The 20,564-nt window shown below is 43.0% G+C and overlaps 2 protein-coding genes across 6 annotated transcripts; one reads left to right on the forward strand and one right to left on the reverse strand.

Moving 5' to 3' along the window:
* Positions 1 to 1,458: 1,458 nt before the first annotated feature.
* On the reverse strand, positions 1,459 to 16,219 carry HSPD1 (heat shock protein family D (Hsp60) member 1). Of its 4 annotated transcripts, XM_025404226.1 has the most exons (13): positions 15,689 to 15,719; positions 15,166 to 15,167; positions 14,592 to 14,767; positions 13,034 to 13,286; positions 10,880 to 10,962; positions 9,598 to 9,693; positions 9,095 to 9,188; positions 8,302 to 8,470; positions 5,538 to 5,637; positions 4,213 to 4,458; positions 3,208 to 3,382; positions 2,746 to 2,924; positions 1,459 to 2,076 (listed from the first exon to the last, which is right to left on the reverse strand). In XM_025404226.1, the coding sequence occupies exons 3-13, from the start codon at positions 14,763 to 14,765 to the stop codon at positions 1,924 to 1,926; spliced, it is 1,722 nt and encodes a 573-aa protein (XP_025260011.1). In that variant the 5' UTR covers positions 14,766 to 14,767; positions 15,166 to 15,167; positions 15,689 to 15,719; the 3' UTR covers positions 1,459 to 1,923. The 4 variants fall into 4 exon arrangements, with proteins under 4 accessions (XP_025260011.1, XP_025260009.1, XP_025260008.1 ...); XM_025404224.1 differs by lacking the exons at positions 15,166 to 15,167; positions 15,689 to 15,719 and adding an exon at positions 16,067 to 16,219; XM_025404223.1 differs by lacking the exon at positions 15,166 to 15,167 and having other exon boundaries at positions 15,689 to 15,821.
* On the forward strand, positions 15,901 to 19,306 carry HSPE1 (heat shock protein family E (Hsp10) member 1). Of its 2 annotated transcripts, XM_025404234.1 has the most exons (4): positions 15,901 to 16,348; positions 16,985 to 17,149; positions 18,903 to 18,992; positions 19,072 to 19,306. In XM_025404234.1, the coding sequence occupies exons 1-4, from the start codon at positions 16,346 to 16,348 to the stop codon at positions 19,120 to 19,122; spliced, it is 309 nt and encodes a 102-aa protein (XP_025260019.1). In that variant the 5' UTR covers positions 15,901 to 16,345; the 3' UTR covers positions 19,123 to 19,306. The 2 variants fall into 2 exon arrangements, with proteins under 2 accessions (XP_025260019.1, XP_025260018.1); XM_025404233.1 differs by lacking the exon at positions 15,901 to 16,348 and having other exon boundaries at positions 16,940 to 17,149.
* The last annotated feature ends 1,258 nt before the right edge of the window (positions 19,307 to 20,564 follow it).

The raw sequence follows: 20,564 nt of genomic DNA on the forward strand, positions 1-20,564 counted from the left end.
GACCTTGGGTGCTTTCCTTTTCAAATAAGCTAAGAAAGGAAAAGGGAATTTCCCAGTTCCTCTGGCTGCAGCTTTCAGGTTTCTTGCAACAATAAACTAGACCCTGCTTAGCGTGTTCTTAGGTTGAGAACTTAAGTGTTTAAATAAAAAACTGGTTCAAATTTGGGTCTACCACTTAACAGCTCTGAGACTGTGGAAGTTAGACTTTTTTTTTCCTTCGAGATGACTTTTTTTTCTTTGAGATGGAGTCTCACTGTCACAGACTGGAGCGCAGTGGCGCGATCTCTGCTTACTGTAACCTCCGCCCCCTGGGTTCAAGCGATTCTCCTGCCTCAGCCTCCCAAGTAGCTGGAATTAGAAGCACCTGCCGTATTTTTGTTTTTAGTAGAGATGGGGTTTTACCATCTTAGCGGGCAGACCTGGTGATCTACTTGCCTCCCTAAGTACTGGGATTACAAGCATGAGCCACGGTGCCCGGCTGGCAGTTAGACTTTCAGAGTCTCAGTTTATATAAATGTAGCTCCCAAACGTAACAATGAGGGTTAAAATTACCTATCCTGATGTCTAATGCATAGCAAACACTTGGTTAATTTTTCGCCTCCTGTTAATCTCTAGAGTCTCCTGTCACTCTCCCTGCTCTAATACGAACTAAGTCCAGGTGTTTCTTAGTCTTTACTGGTCTTCTAATAAACTAGTTGGACTCTTAAGATGTAAATTATCTCCCTAGATTTCTTTTACTCAAGTTTGCTTGCTTGCCACTTTTACAGCCCAAACTACATTCTAGACAAGATTTCTTCAGTTAACATGCCTTTTTTCAATCCCCTCTCATCTGCTGACCAATTCTGCCTTTTTAAAACATTTCTGTGGGTACATAGCAGGTGTATTTATTTATGGGGTACAAGAGACGTTCTGATGTAGGCATGCAATGTGAAATAATCATATCATGGAGAAAGGGGTATTAGCCCCTCAAGCATTTGTCCTTTGTTACAATCCAATTACATTATTTTTGAATATACAATTGACTGTGGTCATCCCGTTGTGCTATCAAATAGATCTCTTTTTTGTACCCCAAACACAATCAAATTACCAAAGCCAAAGGTATTCTAGGTATAGGATTTCAAGTGACTCTCACGTGATGATGGACTTTATTTTTCCCCTCTACTTCTGTCCAAGGTAAGGACAGCAGAAATATTTGCCTCAATGCCTTGCTTGCAGCAGCAGCCCAAAGGCCATGCTGAGGTGGAGTTCCTTCCAACCTCCCAGATTTTACAGCTCTCTTGCACAGGGGAAAATAGAAACTGTCTTTCCCCATTATCAATGGAATAATGTAGTTCAGTCTACAACAAAGAGAAACATGAAAATATCATAGGTAGGATGTTTTATACACATGCCAGTCTGCCCCTTCAACTGGCTTTCATTTTTCAGTATCTTCTAATCATGGAAAGGCTAACACAATTATTAACTTTAAACAAATTTTTATTACACAAAGGTTGTCACATAATTGGATATTTCTCTACTTTGTACACAATTATTCTCACTCTCCACAGAAAGGCTGCTTAACTTCTCATCTGGTGGTGGCAAGCACTAAAATCCTGATTTTGACAGAATAGTAGTAAAAATGCCTCAGTGATTTAAGTTGAAAGCAGTACATTGGTACATGGCTCTTGTACCCATTATCAGGAATGTACAAATGTTTTTTATTCAAAAATACAAAATAAATTATCTGTAGGCATGGACAATGACAGCAGTAAACCATTATATATTTTGTCAACTGAAACCAGTAACTGATGGTTATAGTGATTTTCAGCCAGCCTTTTTCTTCATTTTCTCCAACTGACTTCTCTGAAGTTATTGGTGAGGAACACTGCCTTGGGCTTCCTGTCACAGTTCATTAATAAAGGTAAAGCACTACTAGTCTAGGAGTTAGAACATGCCACCTCCCATACCACCTCCCATTCCACCCATTGCACCCATTCCAGGGTCCTTCTCTTCTTTAGGAATTTCTGTGACGACAACTTCTGCTGTAGTTAACAGAGAGGCCACACCAGCAGCATCCAATAAAGCAGTTCTCACAACCTAGAAAAAAGTTTAATTAAACATTAGTTTTCCCTTAGTAAAATATGAGCAAGACTTACTGAAAATTTCTGTCTGGGCATGGTGGCTCACCCCTGTAATCCCAGCACTTTGGGAGGCCGAGGCAGGTAGATGAGGTTAGGAGTTCAAGACCAGCCTGGCCAACATGGTAAGACCCCATCTCTACTAAAAATACAAAAATTAGCCAGGCATGGTGGCGCATGCCTATAATTCCAGCTACTCAGGAGGCTGAGGCAGGAGAATCGCTTGAACCCAGGAGGTGGAGGTTGCTGTGAGCCGAGTTCGTGCCATTGCACTCCAGCCTGGGCAACAAGAACAAAACTCTGTCTCAAAAATGAAACAAAACCCTGTTCTGGGTATCTTGGAAAGTATTCTTACTGGCCAGGCAGGAACAGGGTGTTCCAGATCCATCCTGATTTTTTCCTGCCTCCAGGCATGGACTCAACTGCTACTCAAGGAATCCCCCTTCCTTTTAGTGGAGTATTAAATATCTAGGTTCTGGAGATGTACATGAGAATTGTTGATGGGCACAAGTGCTACTGCTGTTGCTACTGCTATTAGACTATTTTTCTGGTGACCAAAGATTTGGGATGTGGGGATATTAACAAAATGAACAACAAAAGAATTTTTAGAAAGTGTTCAACTATTTACCTTTGTTGGGTCAATAATTCCTTTTTCCACCATATTCACAAAATCTCCAGCCATAGCATCATAACCAACTTCTGAGGAACTCTGCATAATTTTCTCAACTATCAAAGATCCTTCAACACCTGCATTCTTAGCAATGGTCATTGCTGGAATTTTGAGTGTTCTTTTAATAATTTCTATACCTACAAAGAAATTTCAGCAAAATTTTAATACTTTCATTTGTAAATATTATAACACATTTATAATTTGTGAGGATATTGATGTAGGGAAATCCCAATCCTACTACAGGTCAAATAATTTCCTCTGAAAAAGATGTGATGCATGTTTAGCTCTGACATTAGCACTATTCTACTTCTGTTATTCAGGAAATGGATGTGCTATTATTCCATTTAGGGGACTGCAACATTATTATTCTAACAAACACTAAAATCAGGCCACAAACTCATTTAAAAGGTAACTTTTTACCAATTTTTTGATCTTCATTAGCTGGAGTCAATGAGTCCAAGGCTGGAATGCATCGAAGCAGGGCACAACCCCCTCCCAAAACAATGCCTTCTTCAACAGCAGCTCTTGTAGCATTAAGTGCATCTGTAACTCTGTCTTTCTTTTCATTCACTTCAACATCACTTGTCCCACCAACCTAAAGATGAAAGAATTCCAGTTAGTATGGCCTCTTCATTCAAGATGCTAATTGCCAAGTCATTTAACAGCAGTTTACTTAAAAAGCAATCCTGGGGTGGGCATGGTAGCTCACACCTGTAATCCTAGCACTTTGGGAGGCTGAGGTGAGTGGATCACTTGAGGTCAGGAGTTTGAGACCAGCCTGGCCAACATGGTGAAACCCTGTCTCCACTAAAAATACAAAATTAGCCAGGCATGGTGGCGAGCACCTGTAATCCCAGCTACTCGGGAGGCTGAGGCAGGAGGTTTGCTTGAACCCAGGAGGCGGAAGTTGCAGCGAGCCAAGATTGCACCACTGCATCCCAGCCTAGGTGACAGAGGGCTTAAAACAAAACTAGGCCGGGCGCGGTGGCTCAAGCCTGTAATCCCAGCACTTTGGGAGGCCGAGACGGGCGGATCATGAGGTCAGGAGATCGAGACCATCCTGGCTAACACGGTGAAACCCCATCTCTACTAAAAAAAATTACAAAAAAACTAGCCGGGCGTGGTGGCGGGCGCCTATAGTCCCAGCTACTCAGGAGGCTGAGGCAGGAGAATGGCGTAACCCCGGGAGGCGGAGCTTGCAGTGAGCTGAGATCCAGCCACTGCACTCCAGCCTGAGCGACAGAGCGAGACTGTCTCAAAAAAAAAAAAAAAACAAACAAAAAAACCCCACAAAACAAAACAAAATTCCACTATTAATTCCTCAAATATTTGTTTAGTTCCATGGTACTACTGGGGAATACTACAGAAGGACAATCATTCTTGGACTCAGAACCCAAAAAACTTATTCATAATAATGAACCTTACCTTCAGCACAGCTACTCCATCTGAAAGTTTTGCCAGCCGTTCATTCAGTTTTTCCTTTTCATATTCACTAGTTGTGACATCTAACTGCTCAATGATTTCTTGAATACGTTTTTCAATTTTAACCTTGTCACCTTTTCCTTTTAAGAGCATAGCATCGTCTTTGGTCACAATGACCTCTCCAACTTTTCCTAAGTCATGAGGCTGAACGTCTTCAACATTTATGATCAAACCCTCTTCTCCAAACACCTACAAAATGAGTTAAACGTAAACCAGCTGTAGGTTACAGTTTCTACCATTATACCAAGTTTATTAATATACCATGCAAGAGAATCATCTTGAAATACTTTCTTTGAAATGAGAGACTGTAAGATCACTGTTAGTCCAGAACAAGACTTGAGTATAGTCTTCCATTGCATTTCCAACTTCTCAATTCTCCCAACTCTGGTAATTATTATTAGCCTTACTTAAGAAAAAAAACATCCAAGGTCACACTTACTGGTAGAGCCAGGACAAGACCATAGGCCTTGACTCTCAAGTCCTACATCATTTGTAGCACACACTTTTTTTTTTTTTTTTTTTTTTTTTTTTTTTGAGACGGAGTCTCGCTCTGTCGCCCGGGCTGGAGTGCAGTGGCCGGATCTCAGCTCACTGCAAGCTCCGCCTCCCGGGTTTACGCCATTCTCCTGCCTCAGCCTCCCAAGTAACTGGGACTACAGGCGCCCGCCATCTCGCCCGGCTAGTTTTTTGTATTTTTTAGTAGAGACGGGGTTTCACCGGTAGCACACACTTTTATCTTTCAAAACTGAAAACAGATCCCAGGACTTTGGGAGGCAGAGGCAGGCATATTGCTTGAGTCCAGGAGTTTGAGAAGCCTACGCAACATAGTGAGACCCACCATTACTAAAAGTAAAAAAATTAGCTGGGCATGGTACTGCACCTGTAGTCCCAGCTACTTGGGAGGCTGAGACAGGAGGATTGCTTGAACCCGGGAGGCGCAGGTTGCAGTGAGCCAAGATTGTGCCACTGCATTCCAGCCTGGGTGACAGATCAAGACACCCTGTCTCAAAAAAAAAAAAAAAAAAAAAAAGGAAACCCCTTATTCAGTCAATAAGATTTAGTGAATATAGAATAGTCAATAAGCCCATTCTTAGGCCAGACTCGTGGCCTCTTGGCTAATTAAAGGGAATTTAATCCAACCCCTACCTTCCAAAGAGCCAAAAGAAACAGATAGCTGTAGTATCTAATTGTGAAAAATGTTAAACTATCTATAAATTTCAGACAAGTATAAACATTCAGCAAACCATTATCGCATTTATTTTACTTACTGCACCACCAGTAGCAATAGCCATATCTTTAAGCTGGTTCTTTCTATTGTCACCAAACCCTGGAGCCTTGACTGCCACAACCTGAAGACCAACCTTTAGCCTGTTAAGAATAGTTGACAGTAAGATTTAAATGAAATAAAAATGCCTCTGTTTAAATTCCCCTCAAGCTCTGTTACTACTTAGATTACTTAGGACTCCCTAAGTAATCTGGTTTGGTTTTTGCTTTTTTTTTTTTTTTTGGCTTCCTAGCAATTTTTGATCAAATTAAGACAGGAAAGATGTGAGACAGTTAAGGCTATTTTCTATTAATCTATACTTGTTCATATCTGTTTATCTTCTTAATAAACTGTTGGCCTTGCTGGGCGTGGTGGCTCACGAGGTCAGGAATTCGAGACCAGCCTGGCCAAGATGGTGAAACCCCGTCTCTACTAAAAATACAAACATCAGCCAAATGTGGTAGCAGGCACCTGTAATCCCCACTACTCGGGAGGCTGAGCCGCAAAAATCACATTACAGTAAGTTATAGGATACGGTGATAACTATTATGAATGGTAGAAAAATAATTACTAAATATTACATTTGAGGGTCATTTAATAAACATCTACTCCATAGATTGTATTAATGCTGAGTTTTGAATGAGCAATGTTCTGAATTCACTTCTTTTATAAATGTTATACAAAAAGCTGACAGTATTGTTAAGCTCACCTGAAATTTCTGCCAGGTACATGAATACTTAGAATGTGCAATCAAATGTCCATTTGAGAACAGATTGTGAAACAGAAGGAATGTTCAAACTTCAAGACAGCTGGTCTATTTTATTAAGGACCCAAATAAAAATTAGAGGAATAAGCTATATGCTATGTAAACTGGATATCCCAGTTTCAAATGGCCTAATGAAAACTCCGTAGACTTGTTTTTTTCTGGTCTCAAGTCTTCAAGTCTTTTTTTTTTTTTTTTTTTTTTGAGACAGAGTCTTGCTCTGTCGCCCAGGCTGGAGTGCAGTGGTGAGATCTCGGCTCACTGCAAGTTCTGCCTCCCAGGTTTACGCCATTCTCCTGCCTCAGCCTCCCGAGTAGCTGGGACTACAGGTGCCTGCCACCACGCTCAGCTAATTTTTTTTTGTATTTTTACTAGAGATGGGATTTCACCATGTTAGCCAGGATGGTCTCCATCTCCTGACCTCATGATCCACCTGCCTCAGCCTCCCAAAGTGCTGAGATTACAGGCATGAATCACCACTCCTGGCCAAGTCTTTTCTTAATCCCTCCAAAAAAGCAAATCCAAGCTAAGAAAAACGTTCCAGGGTAAGGCAGCTCATTAGAGCTTTTGGATCACATCAACACACGTAGTGTCTAAAACATACCTCCTAATTTGTGCATTTCTACTATAATGAAATGGAAAGAAAAGTCTTGCTTCTGACATACTTCAATTCTCAGATAAGGAAGAACAAACATTTTAATAATGCCCTTAGAATAAAAGATCAGCCAAGTGTGCTTGTGCAAGTGTGTAGTCCCAGCTACTTGGGAGGCTGAGGCAGGAGGATTGCTTGACACCAAGAGTTCAAGGCTTCTGTGAGCTATGATCATGCCACAGCAGCCCAGCCTGGGTGACAGAGTCTGTCTCTCAAAATAAATAAAAAATATTCGATGGTGAAATACACTTACATCTCAGTTATTTATTTAAAGACAGAGTCTCACTTTGTTGCCCAGGCTGGAGTGCAGTGGCACAATCTCGCAACACTGCAACTTCTGCCTCCTGGATTCAAGCGATTCTCCTGCCTCAGCCTCTGAGTAGCCGGGATTACAGGCGTGCACCGCCAAGCTCTGCTAATTTTTATATTTTTAGTAGATATGGGGTTTCACTACGTTGGCCAGGCTGGTCTCGAACTCCTGATCTCAGGTGATCCACCTGCCTGTGCCTCCCCAAGTGCTGGGATTATAGATGTGAGCCACTGTGCCTGGCCCATTTGAGTTATTTGGAATGTTAGTTGTTTACTTCCCTGTTCTATGCAAAATAATATTCTGAAAATATACATATTTTTAACCAGAAAAACCTTTTTAAAAAAAACAAAAGATTCACACTTGAACCCAGGAGGCTTGAGCCAAGATTGAGCCACTGCACTCCAGCCTGGGAGGCAGACTGAGACTCTTGTCTCCAAAAAAAAAAAAAAAAAAATTACAAGCCGGGAGCGGTGGCTCACACCTGTAATTCCCAGCACTTTGGAAGGCTAAGGCGGGCAGATCACGGGTCAGGAGTTTGAGACCAGCCTGGTCAATATGGTGAAACCCTGTCTCTACTAAAAATACAAAAATTAGTCAGGTGTGGTGGCACATGCCTGTAGTCCCAGCTGCTCGGGAGGCTAAGGCAGAAGAACTGCTTGAACCCAGGAGATGGAGATTGTAGTGAGCCACGATTATGCCACCACACTCTAGCCTGGGCCTTGGAGTGAGACTCCATCTCAAAAAAAAAAAAAAAAAAAAAAATTACAAGATCCAGTCATGTACCTTCAAAACAACTGTAAACACTTGCAAAATATAGAAAGGTACCAATGTGCTAAATCAGTCTGTTCTATGTGACAGCTGGGCAAAATAGTAAAGAACCATAAGGATACATAGAGCACACCTGATTTACACAATGACAATTCTAGATACAAACACAACTGGATCAAATGTGGAGGTACACATGATGGAGACTGTGAATAGAAATAGAAATAATTCTGTCTTTGACCCAGAAATACAAATCATCAAATACCACTGCCTATTACCTATTCAAGACGAGTGTACTTAGAGCTTCTCCATCAACGTCTTCAGCAATTATGACCAAAGGCTTACGGTGAGCATTGGCAATTTCAAGAGCAGGTACAATGGACTGGACACTAGAAATTTTCTTTTCACTCAGCAGAACATAGGCATCCTGGAATTCACATTTCTGACCTGTAAAAATAATGAAGATTTCAAAAATATACAAAAAATAACTGCAATGTATTTAAGTGAAAAGCTAAACCAAGGTTCCAATACATTTTAAAATTGATCAGTGAGTTTGTTTTCCTCCTTCATGTCTAATATGCATTAACTTTTGGAATATACACATTTATTTTTCAGAGTATGACACCAACTAATACCTATAGTTTGACACACATTAGGAAAGTATATTTTAAACATTTCAGGAGGCCAAAGCAGGCAGATGACTTGAGGCCAAGCGTTCAAAACCAGCCTAGTCAACATGGCTAAACCCTGTCTCTATTAAAAATACAAAAATTAGCCAAGGCAGGTGGATCACCTGAGGTCAGGAGTTAAGAGACCAGCCTGGCCAACTTGGTGAAACCCCATCTCTACTAAAAATACAAAAATCAGGTTGGCATGGTGGCGTGTGCCTGTAATCCCAGCTGCTCGGGAGACTGAGGCAAGAGAATCACTCGAACCCAGGAGGCGGAGGTTGCAGTGAGCAATGCGCCACTGCATCTTGCCACTGCACTCCAGCCTGGGCCACAGAAAATGAGACTCTGCCTAAAATAATAAAAAATAATAATAATTATTCAGTTATTGATTTGTTCTTACCTTTTGATGTATTAATAAAGTATGGAGAAATATAGCCTCGATCAAACTTCATGCCTTCGATAATTTCTAATTCATCATTCAGTGTTTTTCCATCCTATGAAATGTCAAAGAATTAGGTATATTGATTTCATTGAAGACAAAACATGGAATTACAGGCCAGATTAATAAAAACAGACTCCTCTGGCCATAAGAGATGTAGGGTAGAGTATGAAAAAGCCCAGGACATCCAATTGCACTTCTGCAAAAAATTCCAAAAAGTGCTTATTTGAATAATCATTTAAGTTAAGATGGATTCATTTCATGGAGTAAAGGCGAATTCACATAAAACACAGTAAGTACTTTATTCTATACATGTGCTGAGACTACATATGAAGGAATAAAAAAGCACTGTTTTTAAAACACAGAATTTTTCTATTTGGAAAATTCAGTTTTGATCATCAGATAACTCAAACTTTTGATCATCAGATAACTCAAACTATCTTTAAAAATACAAACACACTTGCCTTTACTGTGATGACACCCTTTCTTCCAACCTTTTTCATTGCATCAGAGATGATATTGCCAATTTCTTTGTCTCCATTTGCAGAAATTGTAGCAACCTGAAATAATCAAGTTACTCTTCAATAAAAGGTAAGGGTGGTGTCCTTAGTCAGTTCCCTTACCTTTTCCTAGTAACTTCCAAATTGATACTTCCCTTCAGGGGAGAGAAGGGGAATTTACGTTATGGTAGTTTTCATGAAACACTGGTTCTTTGCTCTTTTCTGATTCATTATTTGACTACATTGTTTTGAAGAATATGATATATAAAACTATTCTTGGCCGGGCGCGGTGGCTCAAGCCTGTAATCCCAGCACTTTGGGAGGCCGAGACGGGCAGATCACGAGGTCAGGAGATCGAGACCATCCTGGCTAACACGGTGAAACTCCGTCTCTATTAAAAAAAACACAAAAAACTAGCCGGGCGTGGTGGTGGGCGCCTGTAGTCCCAGCTACTCGGGAGGCTGAGGCAGGAGAAGGGCGTAAACCCGGGAGGCGGAGCTTGCAGTGAGCTGAGATCCGGCCACTGCACTCCAGCCTGGGCGACAGAGCGAGACTCCGTCTCAAAAAAAAAAAATAAATAAAAAAAAAAAAACTATTCTTGTAACAAAAAGTTTAAAAATGCTGACTTCATTACAAACTGACAAAATTTATGCACCTTTGACAATGGCTAAGAACATTTTCACAACATACAAATCCATTTTACAGCCATGTAGAACTAAAATGACAACCACACAGCCGGGCGCGGTGGCTCAAGCCTGTAATCCCAGCACTTTGGGAGGCCAAGACGGGCGGATCACGAGGTCAGGAGATCGAGACCATCCTGGCTAACACGGTGAAACCCCATCTCTACTAAAAATACAAAGAATTAGCCGGGCGTGGTGGCGGGCGCCTGTAGTCCCAGCTACTCGGGAGGCTGAGGCAGGAGAATGGCCTAAACCCGGGAGGCGGAGCTTGCAGTGAGCTGAGATCTGGCCACTGTACTCCAGCCTGGGTGACAGAGTGAGACTCCGTCTCAAAAAAAAAATAAATAAATAAATAAAAAAATAAAATGACAACCACATGCAGAACTAAATGACAACCATTATGGTCACTATTCTTTTCAAAGGTTTTAGCAGTAAGAAACAATGATTCTAATATTGATGATTGCGTAGTATTGTTATTCTGACATTGGTGTAATCAAGGAAAAAAAAAATTACACATGCCATTAAATTTTTTTAAAAACACATATAACATGTTAAGTCCTTACCTGTGCAATTTCTTCAGGGGTGGTCACAGGTTTAGACTGCTTTCTAAGTTCAGCAATTACAGCATCAACAGCTAACATCACACCTAGTTCAACAATATGTCATTACAATGTTTATTTCTCTCATGGCTTCTAAGTCAAGTAGAAATCTTGAGATTCGTTACAAATATTTTAATGCCTTAAATTTATTTTTATTATTTTTTTTGAGACAGGGCCTTGTTCTGTCGCCCAGGCTGGAGTGCAGTAGCACAGATCACGGCTCACTGAAGCCCTGACACCCTGGGCTCAAGGGAGCAGCTGAGACCACAGGCTCAAGCCACCGTGCTCAGCTCGTTTTATTTTTGTAGACAAAGTCTCTCTATGTTGCCAAAACTGGTCTTGAACTCCTGGGCTCAAGTGATCCTCCCACCTCAGCTTCCCATGTAGCTGGGATTACAGGCATGTACCTATGCTTGGTCTTTAGTGCCTTAATATTAAATTTACACACAGCTTCTGAGACAGTGCTTCTTAATAACACAGAGTTGCATGGCATGTACTTAAACAGTAACTTTAGATTCACACAGTAAATAAAATCTCACAATGCCAAAATTTTGAAAATAGGACTAAAACAAGGTAGATGTGTATAGTTTCAAGAGTCTGACCACTGAACTCATCCTATGCAAATTATTCCTAACTCAATCATGCTGCCTGTTTTCAGTAGGGTCCCCAACACTTCTCATGTCCATTAGATGATGCAAAAAAGAACCAAAATGGTTAACACTCCCTTATTTTCAACAAGTAGTATAGTTCTTAAGTGACAGGAATCTGTTGTGACTATGCCTCTGCAGGTGTCAATTATCTGAAAACCCCTCAATTTAGTATGTATTATGAACTAACAAAATATTTTTGTTTTACATCACTCTTAACAGTCATATTTTGCTCAACTGGGAGTAGTGCTAGCTCTCTTGTTGTTTGAGAAATGTTACTTCAAAAAAAATCCAATGCAAGGTGTTGGGAAGTCCTCTTCATAACCTGAATACTTGTTAGTGATTTACAGTAAAATTGCTTTTAGTGAAGTGTAGTCACTTGGTCCGTAAACACTGAAATATATGAGGTAATGATACATTAGTATGCCAATTCTGACAAAAAATTATCAATAGCTCCCCCACCTTCACTCACAAGAGGGTTCCTGGTTTCAACCCTAACATACCCTGGATATACACAGCAATTCTGTTGATAGGAAAACCAAGTCTTAGCACACAGCTAATAAATGACAAAGATGGGACTAGAATTTAAGTCTACACTGCCATGAAGTTCATGCTGAGGAGCAAATCTGTTAATTAAGTTGCACTCCAGTTACAAGCACTAACAAAACACAAACCAATAACACGGTGTGTGCTATTAAGAAAAAATAAACTAATGGGCCGGGCGCGGTGGCTCATGCCTGTAATCCCAGCACTTTGGGAGGCCGAGGCAGGCAGATCACGAGGTCAGGAGATCGAGACCATCCTGGCTAACACGGTGAAACCCCATCTCTACTAAAAAATAAAGAAAATTAGCCGGGCATGGTGGTGGGCACCTGTAGTCCCAGCTACTCGGGAGGCTGAGGCAGGAGGTTCACTCGGGAGGCGTGAACCTGGGAGGCGGAGCTTGCAGTAAGCGTAGATCACGCCACAGTACTCCAGCCTGGGGGACAGAGCGAGACTGTCTCAAAAAAATAAAAAAAAATAAACTGAGGAAAACATTACTTTCTGACATTCTGAATGATCCAGTGTATTCAGTCTTACTTTCTACAAAACTAAACTAAAAATTAGCCAGGAATGGTGGTGAGTGCCTGTAGTAGTCCCAGCTACTTGGAGGCTGAAGCAGGAGGATTGCTTGAGTCCAGGAGTTCCAGTGCAGTCCAGCCTAGGCTACAGAGCAAGACCCTGTCTCTAAAAACAAAAGAAACCAACTAAGTAAAACATGAAAATTACCTAACAGTACCTACCCACCATACAGCCAGGCATTCAATCACTACTTGCTAAAGGAAAACCCAGTTTAAGATTTCTCCAGGCCAAGAGGAATGAGAGAAGGATCAATTTCCTAAAGTAACAGACACTCTCCTTAGCTCCAAGGAATCAATGCCTTAAAGCACACTGAAGTTTAGAACACTGTAGTGACAATAGACATTCCTACCTCTCCTGATTTCCACGGGATTAGCACCTTTGCTAATCTTCTCGAAGCCTTCCTTGGCTATAGAGCGTGCCAGTACAGTAGCAGTGGTAGTGCCATCCCCAGCCTCTTCATTTGTGTTATTGGCAACATCTTGAACAAGTTTAGCTCCAATGTTTTTATATTTATCCTTTAAGTCGATTGACTTTGCAACAGTCACACCATCTTTTGTTACTTTGGGACTTCCCCAGCTCTGCTCAATAATCACTGTTCTTCCCTAAAAGAAAAAAAATGTAACAGGATCACACATACCCTAAGGATTACTTATATTTTAAAAAATGAGCAGTCTTCATAATAAAGCAACTACTTCAAAGTCTCCACATAAGTTGTGTCATTTTTATCAGTCTTGCAGCATGAATCTCAAGGGCAAGTTTATCGACATTCTTTGTCTACAGACAAAATGACCTGTTTCTCTGCCAAGAGCATAATTTTGAACTAAGTAATTTAGAAGATTAAAATACTAGGGACTAAAATTTGTCATCTTATAAAATGAACAAGAACACAAGACAAAGAATAACAACAATCTTCCTATCACTTATACCTAAGTTTTAGTTAGTGCCTGTTATCTTTTAAAGCAATGTGACTTGTTTTAAAATTCGTTTAAAATATTAACCATCAAGGCAAGTAGTGTGCTCTTCCAAGTTCACTCAACATACAACTTCAACCATGGCACAGTTATTGGCCATCCTTTGGATTTGAACTAAAGCTGCTACTTTCTATTTGTGAGGTGTGCAAATGTTGTGTTTTATGCAGTTGTTTGGATCACTTGGTATCTGAACTGTCTTCAAACTGAAATGAAGCACCACTTGACCGCACACCACCTTCAAAGCCCCCTTCAAAATATTACCCCTATTAAATGAGACTTATTTTAAATATGCTTCGGAACAAGACAACAGCAGAAAACCGATAGGTAAAACTAGCATCTTGAGGTGGAGGAGAGAATGGGAAGCTACTGTATAATGAGTACAAAATTACAATTTTCCCATATAAAAAGTTTTGGAGATGGATGGTGGTGATGACTGCACAACATAAATGTAATTAATGTCCCCATGTCCCCAAAGTGCACACTTAATGGTAATTTTATGTTGTGTACATTTTACAATAAACCAAAAAAAAAAAAAAAATTTAGCACCTACAAGCACATACCTGAGGGATTATGGAAGATAAGTTAAACTCTTCTCTCTACACTTGGCATGAACTACTCAGAAAGGATCCAAATTTTAACTTAGGCAAGCAAAATTCTACCTCGAGTTTAAGAATCCATCTTAAGCTATGTTATTACCCGATTACATCACACATTGAACAAACTAGTTTCGAAAATCTGGCTGAAGCAGTTTAAGCTTTAAGATCATGTCTAAGAAAAAAAAAAGTTAACCAATACTTCAGAATTCTTACATGTAAACTGAGTTCTCAAAAATGGATACGAAAGTACTGTTCAATAGTTCAGTGCGACTATTTGTGAGCAAAATGCTATTAATACTACCATAATTCCATAATTATAATAAAATAAAAATACTGATACCTTTGGCCCCATTGTAACGGCCACAGCATCGGCTAAAAGGTCTACACCTTGAAGCATTAAGGCTCGGGCATCTGCACCAAATTTTACATCTTTGGCATAAGCCCGAGTGAGATGAGGAGCCAGTACTCTGGACACCGGTCTCATCTGGCGAAAGACTGTGGGTAACCGAAGCATTTCTGGGGATGGAAGCAAATAGATAATCAGTACTACCACCTATGCTGCGCTGCAGCACAAACATGCGCACCTGTGCAACAGAGCAAGCAACGTGAGATGGTGAGCCTGGCTGACCTCTGCCAGCCACTACACTTGAATGACGGAAAGCGCCGCAGCTTCGGAACATCAGCCACTAGCGCAAGCTAAAGAGCCGCCCCGGCGCCTGACCTATAGCACTAGCACAAAGCACATGCAGCTCCTTCCCCACGGCCACCTATCCCCGCCGCCAAAAACGAGTTAATCTTTCACCGCGAAAACGGCCTTGTGGGCAGACCCACTCCAACTGTGGCCCCTGAGAAACCAAGTCAGCCGGAGAGAGAGGCAAGTTACAAATCCCAGTAACCAGGGAAGCTGAAAGTACTCCTGACGGTGCAAAAAGCAGCTCAGCAAAGTATCTCCATGGATCCACCCAAGGCTACTGTATCAGAGCAGCCAGCAAGGCCGCGATGCTGGGGGCCGCGGCCCGGCCCACTCGGCGCGGGCCCACGTGTCCTTCTTTCCGAACGCCCCCAGCAAGGTCAAGAGTGAAGGCGCGGTATCCCAGCTGCCTGCGGGGGAAAAAAGCGGTTCCCTCGCGTACACCACCCTCCCCGGTTCCCTGAAGTCGACCAGGCGCGGGTTGCACCAGCGGGCCTAAGTGGCTACAATCCCCAAATTCAATCCCCGTGAGTTGTCCCTCCTGCGCCCAGCCGAGGTCCAGGATCCGCGTCGCACGTGATGGAACCCGCATGGACCCGAGAGGCCTGGACCCGTGGGCCTGGGCCTGCGGTGCAGTGCAGAACTCCAGGTTGTCGTCGCCCGCATCCTCCAGCAGGACCGCAGAGGAGGAAGGCCCACTTGGGGGTCGCAGACGCCAGGGAAGGCGGCGTGGGAAGGCCGCATACCTGCGGGGCGGCGGCGGGGCGTTCGCGCGGCGAGACAAGTCGTCGGCGGCGAGTGAGGGACAGAGTGCAGGGCGCACACGGCAATGAGCCCGTGTCCCCTCCCTCCGCCTCTCCCCCCGCCCCAGAGCACCACGTGTGCAGGCAGCTCCCACCCCCTTCCCGTCAGCCGGGCCCCTGCAATCTGCACAGCCTGCGCGCGAGCCCCGCCCCTCCCTACCCGCGCAGGGTGTGCTAGCGCGCTCAGCCCTCTCCCGCCGGCTTAGGCTAGTTCCCGGGCCGCGCTCAGTTCCAGAACTTTCCGGAAAGTGCCGCGCTCCCTACGGGTCAAGGGTAAAATCGCGTCATTTCCGGGAGGGGACGAGGGGGTAGTTCTTTCACCTCGGCTGGGCGCCTAGAAAAGCCTAGAAACAGCTCCTCTTTTCTTCCGCCTCCGAGTCTTCGCGTCAGCGGCCTGCGCAGGGCCCTGGGGGCGAATCGCGGCGCGCGTCGGGGCGACCGCCCTGTCTCGCGGGGAGGGGCGAGGGGGCTAGCGGCGGGGGTTGGGGCGAGCGCGCCTGCGCGCTGGGCGGGTTTTTCACGTGTCGCCAGGGCTGCACCGCGAGTCTCTCCTTGCGGCGCTACACTAGAGCAGAGTACGAGTCTGAGGCGGAGGGAGTCATGGTGAGTCCCGCGTGGCACTGAAGCCTGCAGGCCCGGGCCTGTCTGAGGCGTACGGGGATCACTGACGCCCCTCTTTTGTTGGGCTAGGCGGGAGGAATTGGTGGCCACTCAGTGACCAGCGCCCGCCGGCACCTTGGAGCGGCAAGGCCTGCCCGACCCTTTTCTTCTCCGGGGGCTCTTTGCACGCGCGTGTGCTGCGGGTGTGTAAGGCAGGGGGCGGGAACCCGGATGCAAGCGCAGCGTCCCACCTGCTCTGCAGGGCCTTTGTGGATGTGTAATATCTTGGGTTAAAAAGCATGGTGCCAGGCAGGGAGATTGACCCAGCGTTTCTTGAAAATTTCTGGAAAACCCTGAAGAAGGAAAACATTTGACCTTGGAATAAACTAAGGTTGACCTTAAAGCTGGTCTGGTTGCTCACCAGAGGAGCGACAACGACCCTTAACAGATGTAAGGAATCGGGAATTAAACTTGGAATATTGGTTAGTACATTCAAATGCGTTTCCTTAACGAATAAGCTGAGGTTTGGTGTTAACTTTCGAAGCCAAAACGTGTTCAGATGTATACAACACGGTGGCGTTGCCTGTTGATAATATGATTACATTTAGTTTTTGTTTCAAAACATTTCTCTTCCTACAGGCAGGACAAGCGTTTAGAAAGTTTCTTCCACTCTTTGACCGAGTGTTGGTTGAAAGGAGTGCTGCTGAAACTGTAACCAAAGGAGGCATTATGCTTCCAGAAAAATCTCAAGGAAAAGTATTGCAAGCAACAGTAGTCGCTGTTGGATCGGGTTCTAAAGGAAAGGTAAATGGGGGCTGCGGTGGAACTATTTTTTCTATAGTGTGCAGTGGAGGGAAAAGGAGTAATTCTGGAGTATTAAAAGTCTTCTATTAGGTAGAATTTATGTCATGTCCAAGATCATTAACTGCTTTGGTTCTAATCTGTTTCTTAAAGGAAAATGACTAATATAAAGTTGCTTATTTTATATGACCAATGCTATGATGTTTATTTTATGTGATAGTTTCGGGTATTAAAAATTGTCTTCAATACGCCGGGCGCTGTGGCTCACGCCTGTAATCCCAACACTTTGGGAGGCCGAAGTGGGCGGATCACAAGGTCAGGAGTTCAAGACCAGCCTGACCAACATGGTGAAACCCTGTCTCTACTAAAGATAGAAAAATTAGCCGGGTGTGTTGGCATCCGCCTGTAATCCCAGCTACTGGGGAGGCTGAGGCAGGAGAATCATTTGAACCCTGGAGGCGGAGGTTGCAGGGAGCCGAGATCCCGCCACTGCATTCCAGCCTGTGCGACAGGGCAAGACTCCGTCTCAAAAAGAAAAAAGCCTTCAATAGCAATTTGGTAGCCTAGTATGATCAGTGTTTGCCTTACATTCTAAATTTTTAATAAGACAAAAGAGGCTATGCATGGTGACTCACCTATAATCCTTGCATTTTGGGAGGCCAAAGCAAGAGGATCATTTGAGCTCAGGAGTTCGAAACCAGTCTGGGCAACATAGTGAGACCTAGTATCTATAAATAAATAAATAAAGACAAAAGATGTGCTTCAAGGTAAAATGAGGGGGCATTTAAGAATTGAGAGGAATCTTGGACTATTCGTTTAACCCCTAACACATTGACATTGCCCTAATCTTAACCAGTTGGGGCCTTAGTTGGTGTACCTATCCGAGGAACAGGTTGGTCAGTCTTGTCCAACCTGCAGCCCAGGACGGCTTTGAATGCCACCTAACACAAATCCCTAAACTTTCTTAAAACATTTCTTTTGCAAGTTTTTTTAAGCTCATTAGCTACTGTTAATGTTAGTGTACTTTATGTGTGGCCCAACACAATTCTTCCACTGTGGCCCAGGGAAGCCAAAAGATTGGACACCTCTGTTTTAGATGTTCCTCAGTTAACTATTTAGAAGCCTTAGGCTTCTAAAGATGTCAGCCAAAATACACAGTAAATGCCTAAATGCCGTTGGGGCCAAATAATGTTAGCTGCATTGTTCCAGTTGCTTCTGAGGAGGAAAGCTGTATTGAGGAGCTGTCATGGAGTTAGGAAGGAATAGGAAGACTTTGGGGAGTGGACACTTAGCTGCAGTCCCTTTCCCCAAATCTGTACTTTGGAGGGAACAAAACAATATTACATTTTTGTATGTTGAAGGAAAAGATGACCATTTGTATATGGCATTTTCTGGGTGCTGGCTACTGTTGCAGGTTTATTTCATATAGTTGATAAGTTACGTTAATATTTAACAGTTACAAAGTTAGCTTTAGTTAACTAAAGTTAGCTTTTCCAGAATATTTTCTTGAACTTTTATATTGGAGTCAGGTTTTAGTTTAAGCCACTGTGTATTATTTCAAAAGTGTAACTACAGTGGTATTTTTGAGTGAAGATCTGCAATTCTAGTATGAATCGTATCACTTAGCCACCAAGTGTATTTTTAATATAATTGAATTTGAGTGAGTGTGTTTCATTAGTTGTAGTGATTTAAAAGTTAACTGTTTATGTTGGGTGAACTAGATATGTTTGCTAATAAACATCCTTCCTTTTTTAAGGGTGGAGAGATTCAACCGGTTAGCGTGAAAGTTGGAGATAAAGTTCTTCTGCCAGAGTATGGAGGCACCAAAGTAGTTCTAGATGACAAGGTGTGTAAACTTAACAATTCTAAAAAGAAGTCAAATATTTGCGATTAGTTGTCTTAACTAACGGTTTATTCACTTGCAGGATTATTTCCTATTTAGAGATGGTGACATTCTTGGAAAGTACCTAGACTGAAATAAATCACTATTGAAATGGCATCAACATGAAGCTGCCCATTCCACTGAAGTTCTGAAATCTTTCATCATGTAAATAATTTCCATAGTTCTCTTTTATAATAAACTAATGACATCCAGTGTCTCCAAAATTATTTCCTTGTGCTGATATAAACATTTCCAAATAAAAATATGTAAATGAGTGGTTAGTCTTTAGTTATTTTAAGATGGTTTTAGGGTTTTCTAGTTTATGCTGTTTTCTGTTTTTCAAGTAACCTGCAGAGAATTTTGGGAAACAAGATTTTCTAGGTAGGTGCATTTTCATACTGAATTTAGCTTTATTAATATATGATTGATACTGATACCAAGCCATGGATTTACTTTTTTTTTTCCCCCCCCGAAATGGAGTCTCACTCTGTCACCCAGGCTGGAGTGCAGTGGTTCGATCTTGGCTCACTGCAGTCTCCACCTCCTGGGTTCAAGTGATTCTCCTCCCTCAGCCTCCCGAGTACCTGGGATTACAGGCACGTGCCACCATGCCCAGCTAATTTTTGTATTTTTGGTAGAGAGAGGTTTTGCCATGTTGCCCAGGCTGGTCCCGGACTCCCAAAGTGCTGGGAATTTTTTTTTTTTTTTTTTTTGAGACGGAGTCTGGCTCCGTCGCCCAGGCTGGAGTGCAGTGGCCGGATCTCAGCTCACTGCAAGCTCCGCCTCCCAGGTTCACGGCATTCTGCCTCAGCCTCCCGAGTAGCTGAGACTACAGGCGGCTGCCACCTCGCCCGGCTAGTTTTTTGTATTTTTTAGTAGAGACGGGTTTCACTGTGTCAGCCAGGATGGTCTCGATCTCCTGACCTCGTGATCCCCCCCGTCTTGGCCTCCCAAAGTGCTGGGATTACAGGCTTGAGCCACCGCGCCGGGCCCCAAAGTGCTGGGATTACAAGCCTGAGCCACCACTGCAACATTTAGATTCCAAATACAACAAGCTAATGAGTTACAGGTCTTAAGGTGTTCCATAATTTGTGTATACAGGTTTTCATTCCTAACTCCAATTTATGTAAATACAAAGTATTTTTTGCATAGTTTAACATACTGAATTCCCAGGTACACAAGTGCCATGTAAATTGAGGGAATAATTATACTTTACTTTTTTTTTCTTGTCTTTTTTTTTGGAGACAGTCTCACTTTGTCACCCAGGCTGGAGTGCAGTGGCACTATCATGGCTCACCGTGGCCTCCACCTTCCTCCCAGGCTCAGGTGATCCAACCGCCTCTGCCTCCTTGAGTGACTGGGACTACAGGCATGCACGACCATGCCCTATTAATTTTTGTATCTTTTGTAGAAATGGGGTTTTGCCATGTTGTCCAGGCTAGTCTCGAACCTTCTGGGCTCAAGCAATACGCCTGCCTTGGCCTCCCAGATTGCTGGGATCCCAGGCCTGAGTGAGCCACCACACCTGGCAGCTTT

This window comes from Theropithecus gelada, chromosome 12 (genome assembly GCF_003255815.1).
Source record: "Theropithecus gelada isolate Dixy chromosome 12, Tgel_1.0, whole genome shotgun sequence".
NCBI lineage: Eukaryota > Metazoa > Chordata > Mammalia > Primates > Cercopithecidae > Theropithecus > Theropithecus gelada.